We start from the raw sequence: 15,239 nt of genomic DNA on the forward strand, positions 1-15,239 counted from the left end.
CAGATATCAGACAGACTTTTCTGATTTCCAAAATAGAAACCAACCATGTCAGTTCGAGAAAGAGCAGTGCTTGCGTGTAGTGACGTATGAAATAGATTTTCCATGTACACAACCATGACCTGTATGTCATTTCAGGAAACTCAGAGAAAGCTGCATGAAAACAAAATCACCCTCATGTTGAAAGCCCTCATTTTTTAGTCTTGTCTGTAAACACACATAAAAAAGTATAGTTAGGGCTGTGCAAGTTTACACGTAGACAAATGATGTTCATGGAAAAACTAAATTTGACTTAAATTGAGTCATTTGTAGCAAATCATTTACTGAACTTTAACAACACTTAGGTCTTTCTCGTAGAATAACAATGTTCCAAAATGATCTGAGAAATTGCTGCTCTTACAGAGAACTGTTTCACCGTAAGAGGACTTTAATACTGACAACAGCAGCGTTTCCCACAGCTAGCTCAACAATGTTGTCCTAAGTCATTTGATATTACATGCTGTCACCATGAGCCTAAAGGGGACTCTTTCATGTGGCTACAAGCTGTTTGCAACAGTAGTGTTTGTTTTATTCCTGTGGTTTTAATTAGACCTCCTTATTATACATAAAATTACAGTTAAAGGAGGGAAATAATCTAGGTGTTAATGAACCTTTGAAAAAGGAATATGATGTAGTGTGGCATTCGCATTAGTTATTTTGATAACGTGCAAAGAGCGCAGCACAGACATCTCATGCACCTTTTTCTTCCTCTCATTACTCTTCATTAATCCAGTTAATGCTCAACCAACACATTTCTTATTAAACTGATGACAAACACTAACTCACAGCCAGTAGTCAGAGAAAAGTAATTAAAGTTAACCAAATCTCACCGTGTGTCAAAGAGTAAAGTCAGGCCATTTTTTTATAACTGGAAATCTTGCTGGCAGCTGGAGTGCAATAAAGAAGAGTGACGACCGGGAGAAAGCTGTAATGTTCTTGTAAAACTCCCTGTCATTACAGTGAAAAAAAGAGGAAGCCCTTAATCATAAGCTGTTGTGGTGGTGGACAGCAAAATATTAATGACTTATATTATTAAAAATTACACATTTCACAAAGAAATGCTTGAAACCTATAATAAAAAGATAAGAAAATGTAATATTGTCATGCTTTTCAGTCTCTTTGGATGAAATTGTGGGTTTAATTCCCTGCAAAAGCAGTGAAACGGTTGAGACAGCCGAAATATTTAAATGAATAAAATTGAATGCACAATAGAAACCAATAAGTAACACAAAGATAAGATGTTAAATTCCCCACAAGACATTAGTAGGACAAGGCACTGCATGAAGGTAGAGCACACAAATGTGCTTGGAGCATTCATATTAAATTGTTTAGTTTTAGGCTGTTATATGAGCCTCATAAATCTGTTTTGTATTGTGTTTCAGTTATTGTTATTATTATGAGGTTGTTCACATAAATACACCGTTCACATGACAAGCAGGTCATACCACATAGAGAAGATAATCTTGTACGACTGTACAGCATCCTCTTTTTAGATCGAGGTGTTAACGTAGTGCTCAGGGAAGTGGTTGTGGTGACTTTGACTGTTTCCACGTAACAAGTGTTCCTCCATATGAAGCTTACGTGTTTGAAACTTTTAAGTGCTAGCAGTTTAATATGTGGAAATAAAAATGGTACAATGAAGTAGCTGTACTTGGAAAACAAAAACAAAATGGGAGCCAGTTGAGCCAATGAGGCAAATCTAGTTAGGGCTGGTATCTGAAGTTGTGAAATATATATTTACACCAGCTTCTACCAATTCTGTCACTGGCAGACTCTTTAAGTAGTCGTAAGATTGTCTTTCCTGATTTTTCTTTTTCAGCCAGGGTTTGACAATGACATCAGCCTGTGGAGACACCAGCATCTTTATAACCTGTGCTTGGGCTGGATTGTGGTACTTGATACTCTGGGTATTGGTACTTGGTACTCTTTGATAACCCAGTACCAAGTAATATTGAACTTTTCTAGTCAAACAATACCTAATTTGATTTTTATTACTCCAGGTTCTGATCCCAGACCATCCTGTCTTGCCAAACAGCAAACTCTCTGTTGCTGCCATCTCTGGAGCTGCTCTCCTTCAGCAAATTGTCAGTTCTGCGTCTGCCCTGATGTTTTTGGCAGTTTGTGCTGTGATGTCACTAAAACTTTCAAAGTATGGCTATACTACATGACACTGCATCCACATTATGGATATCGAATGAAATATCACATTAAGAGTACAGGTAATGTTACTGATATCATAATTTCTTTAGCGCTGCCCAGCCCTAATATGTACAGACTTGTGTTAGACTCGACTTGGTTATTGTGCCAATATTTATTAAGTTGTGGTGACCCGCATCATAGAGCGTTATAGAGTCATTCACCAGAGAATGCTGCTCCTTTAAGAAGCAGAGTTGAGAGAAGGGGATTCTGGGAAATGGAGTTTCAGGGCTTTGTTGTTGGCCTTACCGGCTGGTTTACTGTGAGCTTATCCTGAGCTTGTGTTGTTGCTGTTTTGAAGTGAGAGTAAACAGACGCAACTGAGTCTCTTTGTCTCGTCATTCCGGCACTCTCACAAAGTATTCTTTTTTTTTTCTTACCATATTTTTTATTTTTAGCATTTAGGGTGGAACTGAGATGTTTAGTCAGTTATTGGAACTGACTGATAAACAGCCCCCCCCATACTACACTAAGTGTAGTATGTACACTTAGTTTAATGCAACATTGTGTTTATTTTGGTACTTGCGTGTATCAGGATTTGTTGTGCATCTTTGCATGCCATTTATGCCCTCCCCCCTCTACCCCTTTGCCACCCAGCCAGCACCAACTCCAACAATATCCCCCCTGTAATTATGTAGCTGCAGGGCAGTAGAAGGAGGGTGTTGGGTCAGGCGGACCATTGATCTCACGTGTCAATGAAGGCTGAGCCAAGCCAGCTCTGCCAGACACAAAAACACCCGCCAGCCACGCTGTAGAAGCAGATCTCCTTTTCACAAGTTGGGACACACCAAAATGTTCCTCTGTAACTTTCTGAATGTAGCACTATTTTCAGTCTCTCAAAACTCTTGGGATTAGATACCAAAAACTTTCATAAACGTCTTGATTTTGGATATCCTGTATAAAACTCCTCGACAATTCCAGAGGACTGGCTGTCCTCAGCAACCTCAGGGGACTCTGCATGCTCTCACACTGCTGGAGGAAGAGGTCAACCCTTGCTAACGCTACCCTGCGGTATCGTTGCAACAACTCAGTCCTTCCCCTTTTCTGCAAACGCAGTGAGTGACTGACAGAGGTAGAATCACAAAGCTACTTTGAAAGTCTTTAGACTCTCTTCAGATCTTCTACACAGTATGGAGCTGTGCTACTAAAGACCCCTTCAGGAATGTAATCATTGTCACGTCGGGGATTAATTTGGGTATTTACAACAACAACGAATCAGAAAGAGAGGAGAGACAACTGTGGAAGGTCCTCCGGTCCTCAGCAGCTCAGTCTTCAGCTACAACAGCTCCTTTTCTGCTTCTTCCTTCTTGAGAGACTAATTGAATACCACACACCAGTCAGCCTTGTTTAGGCTTGCCTGGGACTTAAGTGGAAAAACTCTGCAACATTCCTAAACCTTTTTCTCTGGTCTCGAGGCACTAAGGATTAATCAGATCTGTCCTCCATCTGACTGTGGCAGTTTTGTTATTATTTCTCGCCTGGAATCTTACTGCATTTTGGTTCAGAGTGGGTCAAATCCTCATGGAGGCAATCCAGGTGGTTAATGGGTGAAAAATAACAGACTGAGTTGGTTCAGATGTGCAGGTAATTTTCCTACAGCCCAGAGTGTCTTGTATGGCTCAGGAGCTCAAGGGACAATGAGCAAAGATATCCGATTATCAAGAAAAGGGGTGCCGACTGGTTTCGGACACGGTCGGAGACACTCGTGCTTGGGGTATGTTACGAAACTATGCATCCTGCATCTTTCCAGTGTTCATATTCATGAGAGGGAGTGTTCATACAGGCTGCAGAGTACATCTGCACACATGACTCACAGACCTGCAGTTATAGTTTCACTTTCTAGGCAAGGTTATCTTTAAACAGGACACTATAAAGTGCATTCAATAATTTGACTGTTATTGTTGATAATACCTGCAGGGTTTTTCTTAGGAGGCACTTTTATGTTAGTGACAGAGTGAACTGACTTATATGTGTTCATGGAAAGACACAAGCTTATACTGTACATACTTGGCTTGATATGCAAGAGTGAAGTTAGTGTGGAGGATGGATACCTGTATAGTCATCTACCCACCATCATGAAAATAGATCATACTTAAGCTGCAACACGACCCACGCAGAGACTGTAGCTTATAAATGAAATGTTCTTTGTTGTCTGAAAACAATTCAGAAAGCCAAATAACATCCACTGCAAGTATCAGGTTTTGGGGACAACATAAAAAAATCTACCTGAATGTGGAGTTTTACTGTAGTTTTCTCCATTTGCACAACATTCTTCACAACACTCTCAACATATTATCAGACTACTCAAGACAGTTGTATGATTGCAGAGTTTATCTCCTGAGGTGAAAAAAACTGTACATTGATTATGTAGCTTCATATCCATTAAATGTGGGTTTAATCACCTGAAATGCCACACTGTAGCTGATAAGTGCGATCCATGTTGGTTTTGTACTCAGGCACTTTAGTTTAATTAAGTGAGAAGCATGCAGCATGTATTTACTGTAGCAGCAGGGGTGAACTGTGTTTATCACTCTGTTGAATTTGAATATGTTCATCACAGTGAAGAGACTTGAGTAGGTCTGATGGGGAAATGTTCCACAGGAACTTTATTAATGAGTATTTTATAGATAATGCTAGTGGCAGGCTGTGTAGTAGTTTTAAAGGCTCATATAGTGTATAGCCTGAGCATTGAGGCCAGTGTGTGGCTAGGGTGCTGTTGAGTTGCACTGTTTTTAAAAAAAAATTGCTGGCATTTCACCGAATGGCTTATGAGAGGAAGCGAGTTTTGTTTGTGGCAAGTTTCATTCAACAGACTTCCTGTTTTTGTTGAAAGTCTCTCAGACATTTTTCAGCATGATGACCCTGAGACAAATTTTGCTTACTGAACACAGAGTACTCAAGTGAATGTTGGACCATCTGGAGGTGTTTGGGTTCAAGCAGTTTAAATGCAGATGCACGTGCAGAGCAGTTTGCATGTTTGTTAGTGTACATTAGACTACATTTGTTCATTATGCACTCTCCGACACTGTGTGTATGAATGAGTGTGTGCACATGTTGTTGTTGATGTACGAGAGACTGCCTATATTACACTGACAGCAAATACACGCTGCCTTCTGAGTGTTTGTGTCAAGTTATAAGCAAAAATGTGTTTTTATGTGTTCCATTTAGAGCTTGATATCGGTACTTAATACCTTAAAGGTATTGACAGAAATCCCCCAGCACCAAGCATCCAAATGTCTCCAGTCAAGTGATACCTGCGTCCAATCCTTTTTGTACCCTAACATAGAAAACAATGACTATTTGTATGGTTTTGCTTGCAGCTAATTGCCACAAGTTTTCTTTGATTTGCTGCAACATGTGATCAGACATCAAATGAAGAAGAAAAAATAAGCTATCAAATGAAGTACTCTTGTGTCAGTATCACTGGAAGGTACTGCTCTTGGTACTGGTTAGACCAATACCAAGCAATAACAAACCTTGTAGTTCCAATATGTTTTGTGTCTGCTCTTGCTTGGTTTTATACCTGCTCCTGTACTCAGTCTCAGAAGGCAGTAAAATGGGCTGGGATTGGTGCTCTCCACTCTGCTGCTTGGTCAGTGGTCGACTGGTCCTCCCATACCTCCCATACTTTACATTTATACATGGAGCAATATAATAATAATAATAATAATAATAATAATAATAATAATAATAATAATAATAATAAAAAAAAGGCAAAAAAAAAATAATAGCGTATTCATCTTATTAACTATTGTTTACAATTTATTGATATATTACTGTGTAATGTTAATTACATGTAATGCTTTGGCTTACTATTTTTTGTAATGGTCATGCCAATAATGCAACTTTGAATTCAACTGAATTTAGAGAGAGTGAGAGAGAGAGAGAGAGAGAGAGAGATAGGATGGGCTGTGAATCAATGCACTGCATGTATCCCTAAAGTTTAATACAATATTACTCATTTTAAATAGTAAAGGCTGTAAGTGTATGCAAAAGATGGTAACCTCCTGTTGGTTAAAACCTACAATACATTTAGTCTTTACAAACAGAAATGCTTCGCGTGTTTTTTTGCACATAGAGCAGGAAAGTGAGATCCGATTATGAGTGGTCACTTAAGTCGCATTGAGATGTATTCTAATGCCAGGTGTGAACAGACAGAGAGCTGCCCACTTGTGATTGGGTCATCTAAGATGCATGTTAATACCAGGTGCAAACAGGGTCTAAGTGACAGGCAAGAGTAACCATGCCCAAATCATGTTCTTCTGAAGTGAGCTACTTTGGGTTCCCAGGTCACATTTAAAATGTACTGTTTTGTATAAATCTTATATGGAAATGCTGCATGTCTGTCAAACAAATTCACTGGTCTAATGAAGGCTGAAGTAGATAAGGGGAATTTGGAAATGTTACTATGTCATGATTTGGTAGGTGTTAAAGTGACTTCCTCTGTTAAATGATGCATATTCCTGTTAACACATGACAAGTAAGTGTAAGTGTAAAATGTGTTGTCATATTGTTCCATCTTATCATGGAGTCATACAGTGCATTCCCAGTGAGGGACTTGTTTCTGACCCCATACGGCCACAGCTGAGCCCAAGCAGAGCAAGAGTGATAAGGGCATGGGGGGGGGCAACAATAACACAACAGACCCCCAAAATAAAACCCCCGAGCCTGGAATAGTTCCCTAGCCCCGCCAGCCTGGCTGCACAAAACACGTGAATGTGACATGTGTTTCTCATTTCTCGTGTATATACCCACACACACACAAACACACTATACACCCTGCCAAAGCCACCCGTCCCCAAATCCATATTGATTGTTCCACTAGAGAATTGCTGTTGGTCCTTTGAGGTCATGTTCTCACATTAGGTGTTGTGTTGTAACAGCAGTGGAAAACAACCGTTGAGAGAGGTGTTGAGTCAGTTTTTCTCTTGGAAGTTGAGGTGTGAAAGGTGTTTTTTGGGGGCTTAATGCTGGATAAAGTGTGGTCTGTTGGACAGAGGGCCTCTGACATTTTCTATACCATCTTTTCTGTTAAGAAACTTTAAGAGAAATGAAAAAAGTAGCTGTAGTGTAATTGACCATTAAAAATTCTCGGCATTTCTCTTGTTAACTGTGGTAATAAGTGCCTTGCCCTCCTGTCTTGCCTTGTTTCTTTGGTTTTGTGTGGACTGTTTGTTTTGTTCCTGCGTGTAAATATACAGTCGTTTGTAGGCACAGAGGGACCTCTACTGGATAGTCAGTTGAGAAGCAACACTCAGACTTTACTCACATATTGGCTAAATATCAGTGTTCTCTGATGTCTCAGATAGAACAGTTTAACTTTGCGTGAGCTCAGTAAATGTGGGTGTGTGGAAATTTAGACTTGGGCAACTTATCTTGAACAAATAAAGATGAAATAACAAAAACAACCAAATAGAGAGACACTGCCCTCTGACATAACACATTCTGGTCAGCTGCAGCTGCAGGTTGTGTGTTTTGTGGGAGGTGCGGGAGAAACAGTATATACTTTAATCCTGCAGGAGGATATCAATATGAGGAAGAACTAAGCAGCAACTACAGGTCACATTGCCACAAATCAGACAACATGTATCAGAGGACTGCGTGTACAAGCAGTACAAAATGTAATCGAAAAAGTCAGATTCAGTGTGATTCTTTGTTAGGATCGGTGATCTGACAGATGTTGTTGTACACTCTTTGGCGTGAATTAGGGGTGTGCCATATCATATCATTCACAATAAAGCCAGTAACATTTTTAATATAATAAAGTTCACATTGTGATACTGTCTAAATTACAACTTGTTGACTTAATGATATTTTTGCAGTTGAGAGCAAATTTGCTACCAGTTACTGTTGTTGTTTACAAACTAAAGAAATGAGAGAGAATTTTTGTTTAGTTTCAAAAAAAAATTGAAGGTGGATTGGTATATTTATGCTTACATGTAAAACTATAATACTTATTTAGTTGCAGTTGTATTTTTTTAACTTAATAGTAATATATACATGTATATGTATGTATGTATGTGTGTATATATATGTATGTATATATATATATGTATGTATGTGTGTGTGTGTGTGTATATATATATATATATATATATATATGTGTGTGTGTGTGTGTGTGTGTGTGTGTGTGTGTGTGTGTGTGTGTAATTTTTTTCAGTATTTTGTCATATGATCAAGAATATGATCATTGCAAAAATATCCTAAAAGTCGTGAAAACATTAGGGCCATATAGCATGAATGCAGATTTTTTTATTTTATTATTTTATTTCCAGCAGCTTTCTGATCAACTCCCCCTTTCTGCTTTAGAGAACGTTAACCATTGAAGTCTGACACAGTAGTTGCACAAAGATCCTGCAGACTGTATGGTTTGAGGTTATCAGTTCAAAAATTTCTCCACAAGGGGGTGCCAGTCTTTCTTTTAATTCTCTGTTAATGCAACACAAACATGCAGACTTAGACATAGCCACAAACACCATCCCTGATCAGGGTCGCATTACTGTCTTTAAATGGAGAATTAAATCACTCTAGTGTCATCAAAAATATTGATTTATGAGTGCATAATGATTCCTTCTTGTTTTCTATTTTCTCCAAAAATGAGTTGATAGATGTGCCCCAATAGCCCCACTTCCTTGTCTAATTTGCTCTGGTTGCATACAGGCTTTAACAGCTCAGTGTTTTTTTTTTTCACTTGTACTTTATTTCATTTTGAATGAATCTCAGAGGCTTTTGATCACATGCACTACCACAAGCAGAAGTTTGGATTATTGTTCATATTTGCTGCAGTCATTCTGCTGTTCTTTGCCACTAACTAAGAAAAGAAACGGTGTTGTTGTCATTTTATAGCCCTGTTTTATTTATCTCCACATAAGAAATTTAACTTGGATGCTCTAAATGTTGAATTTTCCCAGTGCCATACAAAGCCATATTGATTATCCATATTTTTCAAGGTATTCTATCAAGGTTAGAAATTTCAGTATGGTGACAACACTACTGTGAAACACAACTGAAAAGAAAGACTCACTGTTATTAACTGAGCTGGGATCGATTCCAGCCCCCGGCAACCCTCTAAAAGGGAAAGCGGTTATAGCTAATAGATGGAATGGATGGACAATTTCACACACATTTTTAGGTTTGATAAACTAAGCTTGATAAAGTTATTTATTAAAACTAAATACTTTTATTTAGACATGAAAAAAACAGGATATGTATCATTTTTAATGACAGGAAACTTCCAGTATAGCACATCTTCATTGTACTTAAAAATGGACACAAGCAGTGCAGTCTGTCGAGTTTGTTGGTGTTATTGTGCAGATGTTGTAATGTGGATGTGGTGTTTATTAACCAGGGGAAATAAAGAGAGCAAGTCCGGCAGAGAGCACAGTCAATCTTATAGAAGACCATATAAACTAATACGACTATACTATAACCTTCCTGTTTTCAAAAAACGAAGAATGAGGCCAAGAGCCTGAAGCCACATGACCTTATTTAAGTCTGCTGGAATGGAGGCTGCAACGGATTGTTATGTTTTAGCAACAATCAAACTGTCTGTGTTGTGGAAGTTGTGTATTGCAGGGTTTTAAAGTGTAGAAAACACATACATAAACAAGCTTTGAGGACTAAGTTTGGTTCACTTAAAAAGGACTATTTGTGAAAACACCTTTATAATGTGAGCAAATTAGTTTTATTACTTTCAGAACATAAGGAGAAGGCAACCAGCAACTGAACAAGACGTGGTACAAAAGTTATCAAAAAATGAAGAAAAGGTTACAAAAAATAAGCTGGAAATAAGCAAAAAGAAAAGTTAAAAAAAAAACACCAACAAACATGAAAATGACCCAGCAAAATTACTGTCAAAAAATATTTATTTTATATGTTTTATTACATATTTATTTATTTATTTTCTGTAATATGTATATATATATATATATATACACTTTTTGTTTTTTAAAAATAAAAACGCAACAACAAAAAACAATTTTTAGGTAATTTTCTTGTCACGTTTTTATTTTTTTCGCAATATGTGAAACAGTTCTTGCCCAGTTTTATGCCAATGCCTTTTTCCCCTCATTTTTCGAAAGAAATCAAACCCATTTGCTCAGATCAAATAGCTTGTTAAAGGTGTCTGAATGCAGCACAAGAAAACTGATATAGAGCCAGATTTCAAAGGGTTAATTACTAAAACCTAGCATATCATCAGCAGACAGACATATGTAATACATATGTAGTATTTTGATTAAAGGTCAATATAACTTTTATTCTGTATATCAGTGGGAACTTGGTACAGTCTCACACGCTCCCAAACGCACTTGTGCAAACACATGCATGACAGCTTATTCTCATTACCAGACGTTATGTTGTCATAGGAGCCAGCAGCCAGCTGGACTGTAGAAGTCATTTGGCTGCTGGATTCGGTTACACAGCGGCCTCACAAACACCTCATTCTCAGCAAACCTCCACCCCGGCATCTGTTTCAAGGGCCAACATGTTTCACAAGCACGTTGCACAGGCAGGGAAGAGAGCATTGGTGGAAGGGGTACAGGGTGTCAGTTTAGTTTGACTAAGTCAAAAAGGTAAATTGCTCAATGTGGTATTGGGAATCACCACATGAAAAACACAATACAAAAAAAAAGTTCTGGCTGTTTTTTTTCAATGCAAGTGAAGTATTGTAAGTCCATGCTTTGTCTGTCTTTGTGTGTTTAGTCCTGTCCAATTTAACTATTGTTTGATCCATGATTTTAAACTAAAGTCAGCAGGATCCGTGAAAGTTTGCAAGACAGAAATTTGATCGTCAGATTTGCATAAATCATCAGGGTGGAGGGGATTGCATGTGTTGTGACAACAGTAACTCCACCCAAAGGCAAAGTCACATGCAGGAAGGCATACCAATAACCTTTATGAATCAATGTCATTGGGAAAGAGAGTCCCTCTCTGAGAGTAGGGAAACATGGGTCCATGTGCTTTGCCAAAAAACACAGTGGATGATCATCACAGTGTGCAACCACCCGAAAGCACAGGTGAATACGGTCAATAGTGAAAGCATTCAGTGCACTGGACAGGTGACAGGAGGAGGCAGACGCCCTTGGTGGCCTGGAGGGTTTGCTCCAACTACTGGGGTAATCATACTGCTCAGCCTCCATGAGCTATCACTTGAGAATTTGAGAGTCTGTAGGGGTCATGCTGACTCTGTCCTGGTTGTGAGAGGGTGTCAGCTTATTGCTCTTGCAAGACTCTAGGAGAAGGAATAGCAGTCTAAATGTGCTGTGTGAATTTGGAGGAGCTTTGTCACTGTTTCCTCTGGGTGTCTTGTTTGGGGTGCTGCAGGAATATGGGGTATTGGAGACATTTGGCACTGCTTATAGGTTTGGTTACCGGTCACATTTAAGTTGACACCTGGTTTAAAAATTTTCAAACTGCTAAGTTTGATATTAAGCCAAACACCAGACCAGACTGGTATACTGAATTTTACCAGGAGACTCATATGATTCAGCAGTCAGTCCTGAGTGGAACAAAAGGACCCTGTATCCCAACACAAAGCAAGTGTCTATCACGTAGCATCGCGTAACACAGCAGCTCTCTGTCCACACTGACTCCATTAAATATGCACCTCTGTCACTTAATGTAAACAAACCACATAGCTGTCAGTTGTGCTCTCGAGATCAGACTGGAGATGTAAACACTTAAAAGATGGGGCGCCCAGTAGCTCAGCTGGTATATATGATATAAATATTAATCAAAGTGTCATATTGCTTATTACTAAGGCAATTTGACTTGGATTTAGTCCTGTAACTTGAGCGTGCCACGCTGCTCCACCAGAACAGACCAAAGACTGAGCTCTGGTGGTGCATGTTGTGCACACCACACATTGCGTTTAATAGAAAGAGTCTGTATTTGTGACGGTATTATAAAACATGCCTTCGGGGTTTCTTCATACCCTGGTGCACCATAATACCGCCCAAGCTCATTCGGTACCCAGCCTTAGTTCTGCTGGCTCCATTGAACCGTGACTGACAGCATGTGCAGGGGCAGTTTACAGCTGAGTGTGAAGTTGTTCATATAAAGGTCTGCACCTTTGAGGCCAACAAACTGTGGATTACTCCTTTAGGTTGGGAGGAAGTTGCTCCCTGCAAGTGAAGATGTTTAAGTGTCTTGGGATCTTGTTTATGAATGGCATGCTAATGCATTGGTGCAGCATTCACAGTGTTATGGACATTGTACCAGTCTCTTTGTGGTTAAGAGGGAAAATGAGTCTGACCCGGTTCCACTTAGGGTGAGATAAGGGTCAGTTTGAATGAATACAGTCACACACAACAAGTAGTTTAGGGTAAACACTGCAGTTTAAAAGATTGTGTGATGTCATAAAATGATAGAGTTGACTTATATTAGAAAAGGAGTTGTTTGTGGTCATATTGTCCAACCAGAAACCAGTGGTGTTAATTCCTAATTTAAATTGAAGATGGAGTGACAGTTTAGTGTCAGTAAGTTGTGTATGGGGTGGATGGCGTTCTGCAGCTATGTGACCATCTAACCAACAATTCGTACACAGTATAACGTTCCCTGAATTAAATTTGAACCAGCAAGTGAGCCTCTTTTGTGTCCTTAAATGCTGAGGAATCTTTGCCTGATTGCCTTGAATTTGTATTCATATTTCCAAACAGCTGACCTCACTCAGTGTGGAAGCACAGCTGGTATGATCTAAGATCTGCCTGCTGGTATAAAAACTGACCAACAGCAGATTTTAGTTGCAAAAGCATGCATAAATCAAATTGAAGCAAGTCTTGTAGAAAAGAGCTATGTATTAAATGTACAAAAACTACACCCTTTTTAATTTCCAGCTGGAGTGGAGAAAGAGTTCAGGCAGCAGCTTTCAGATGAACTTGATCAACTTCAGCAGGCTGAGAAAACAGCTGACGGCAAAACATCTGATTCTGCCTCCACATCCTCACCATGTCACTTCTTCTGATGGGCCAAGTCAGATTTTTAAACGTCTAACATTTTCAATCTGCACGCACTCCACCTCCTCTTTCATGTGCCTGCCAACATGTCTGATTCGGCTGCCTTCCCTGTTTCTTAAAAGACAAATATTTGTCTGCGATGTCGACAGCAGCGAGACGGTTAGCTGGTGAGATCATTAGGTCCATTAAGTCCATCGCTCCCTAAAGACTGACAGGTGCTCTTCTGCTGGAGCACGCTGTGGGTCGGAGCTCAAAGTCGTCCTGTGAATTGCTCTGCTGTATATGGTGCAGTTCTGAAAGCATTTATAAGAATATATAGAATAATATAAAACCATGGAAGTTCATGGATTATTAGAACGTTAACCTCAGTTTTCATGTGCTGCATTCACATGCTTTTCACAAGCATTTAAACCTTTAAAACCTGAGCAGATTAGTTTGATTTCTTTCAAAAACACGAACAAAACGCATTAAGTAAGAAATTGGTAAAATATGAACAGAAATCGACATGAACATTACTTTTGAAAAAAAAAAACAGAGGCAAAGAGGGAAAGAGAAAATTTTTAGAAAATCATAAAAGAAATAGGGAAAATGTTTTTTATGATTATTATCATTATATATTTTCAGGTAATTTCTTGTAACTTTTTACTTTTTTTGTTTTTGCTTATTTTTGGGTTGTTATTCTTTCGTTGCATATTGCCTTCATACCATATTTTTTAAAGAAATCAAAACAGTTTTCTCAGATTTCAAAGGTTTAAATTGTGATGAAGGATTTGTTTGTGATCATTTACCTAGGAAAAAGCTTTATCGTTTGTTTTTGTGCTGACCAGAAATTATTTATTAAGCCGATGCTGTGTGTGTGTGTGTGTGTGTGTGAGTGTGAGTGTGAGAGTGTGTGAGAGAGACAGAGAGCTGAGCCTGTTAACAGTTAAAATATCCACAGGAAGCTGCCACACTGCCTCATAGAGCCTCCCTGTTTAGTGATGCTGGTCTCTGAGACTCACACAGCATACATTCACCGCAGGTTTACCACATACTGTGCATATACATTACCACACACACACACACTCATTGCACAAACTCACTCTACACACTCGCATACACGTGATGCAACTACTACGACCACAGACCCTCCTCTTTCTCTCTCTCACTCTCACACACACGCGCGCGCGCGCACACACACACACACACACACACACACACATTCTGCACATGCACTCACACATAGTTCATGTCTTTTTTAAAGCCTCAGTAGTCCATGTGCCGGAGAAGACAGAGACAGCCATAGAGAGACAGAAGGAGGGAAGGAGGGAGGAGTGTAACTCCAGAGAGGAGAGAGAGCGCTTAAGTTAAAGGCACTGAACTCTTCAATGATTTGAAACCAACAGCTTTAGTTCTCCGCGTTCAGCTCTCCAAACCACATACAACAACAGCGCTGAGGAAATGACTCTTTAAAGCCCACTTTGCTTTGATCCCCCTTCCTCCTTTTCACCCTCGACTTGTTCCCGGACTGGAGGCATGCTGCTGAAATACACCGAGGAGGGCTTTCCTCCGTCTGTCTGCGGCTCAATGGAAACCTGGTGTGGTGTGGAGGAAGAGGAGAGAGCGCACAAGAGCCGAGGAGTAGAGGAGCGCGCGGAGGAAGAGGAAGAGGAGGATTAGTGCAGAACAAAGTAAAAGGGAGTTAAAAACAACCACAAACATGAGTTTACCGACTAACTGTGTGTATCTGGCTCCTTCAGTCCAGGATCGCTACTTCAAAGTGAGGAATGGGAATATCTGCGGCTCGCCGTGCGCTGTCAACCGGCCCATCGACATTGTGCAGAAACGCAGGCGGTAGGCCAGATGTGGTTTTAATCCAGATGTTGCAGTTGCACAGTTTTAAACACACTGCTGTCTGTTCTCTTTTTTAACCGTTTCGCATTTTTTTTAGCTGACAAACACACTACCTGACAATGAATTATGGTGAAATCACAATAACATTACCGTAGTAATAATAATGACATAGAAGTCTTATATACTGTTATTGTCATGACTCATTAGTGAGTTATTGTG

The 15,239-nt window shown here is 39.5% G+C and overlaps 1 protein-coding gene across 7 annotated transcripts in view; it reads left to right on the forward strand.

The window, feature by feature from the left end:
* The window catches only part of pde4cb (phosphodiesterase 4C, cAMP-specific b), a 119,754-nt gene that overhangs the window by 62,026 nt on the left and 42,489 nt on the right, over positions 1-15,239 (forward strand). Inside the window, exon 1 of one of the 7 annotated variants that reach the window (XM_088077605.1) lies at positions 2,992-3,946. The exons of 5 other annotated variants lie outside the window; for them this stretch is intronic. In XM_088077605.1, the coding sequence (XP_087933731.1) occupies positions 3,870-3,946 (77 nt within the window). In that variant the 5' untranslated portion in view covers positions 2,992-3,869. Of the gene's footprint in view, positions 1-2,991; positions 3,947-14,062; positions 15,021-15,239 lie in introns of those variants that run through there. One more of the 7 variants, XM_088077604.1, reaches the window with a different exon arrangement.

This window comes from Plectropomus leopardus, chromosome 5 (genome assembly GCF_026936395.1).
Source record: "Plectropomus leopardus strain MGB_pleo_1.0 chromosome 5, ASM2693639v1, whole genome shotgun sequence".
In the NCBI taxonomy this organism is placed as follows: Eukaryota; Metazoa; Chordata; class Actinopteri; order Perciformes; family Serranidae; genus Plectropomus; species Plectropomus leopardus.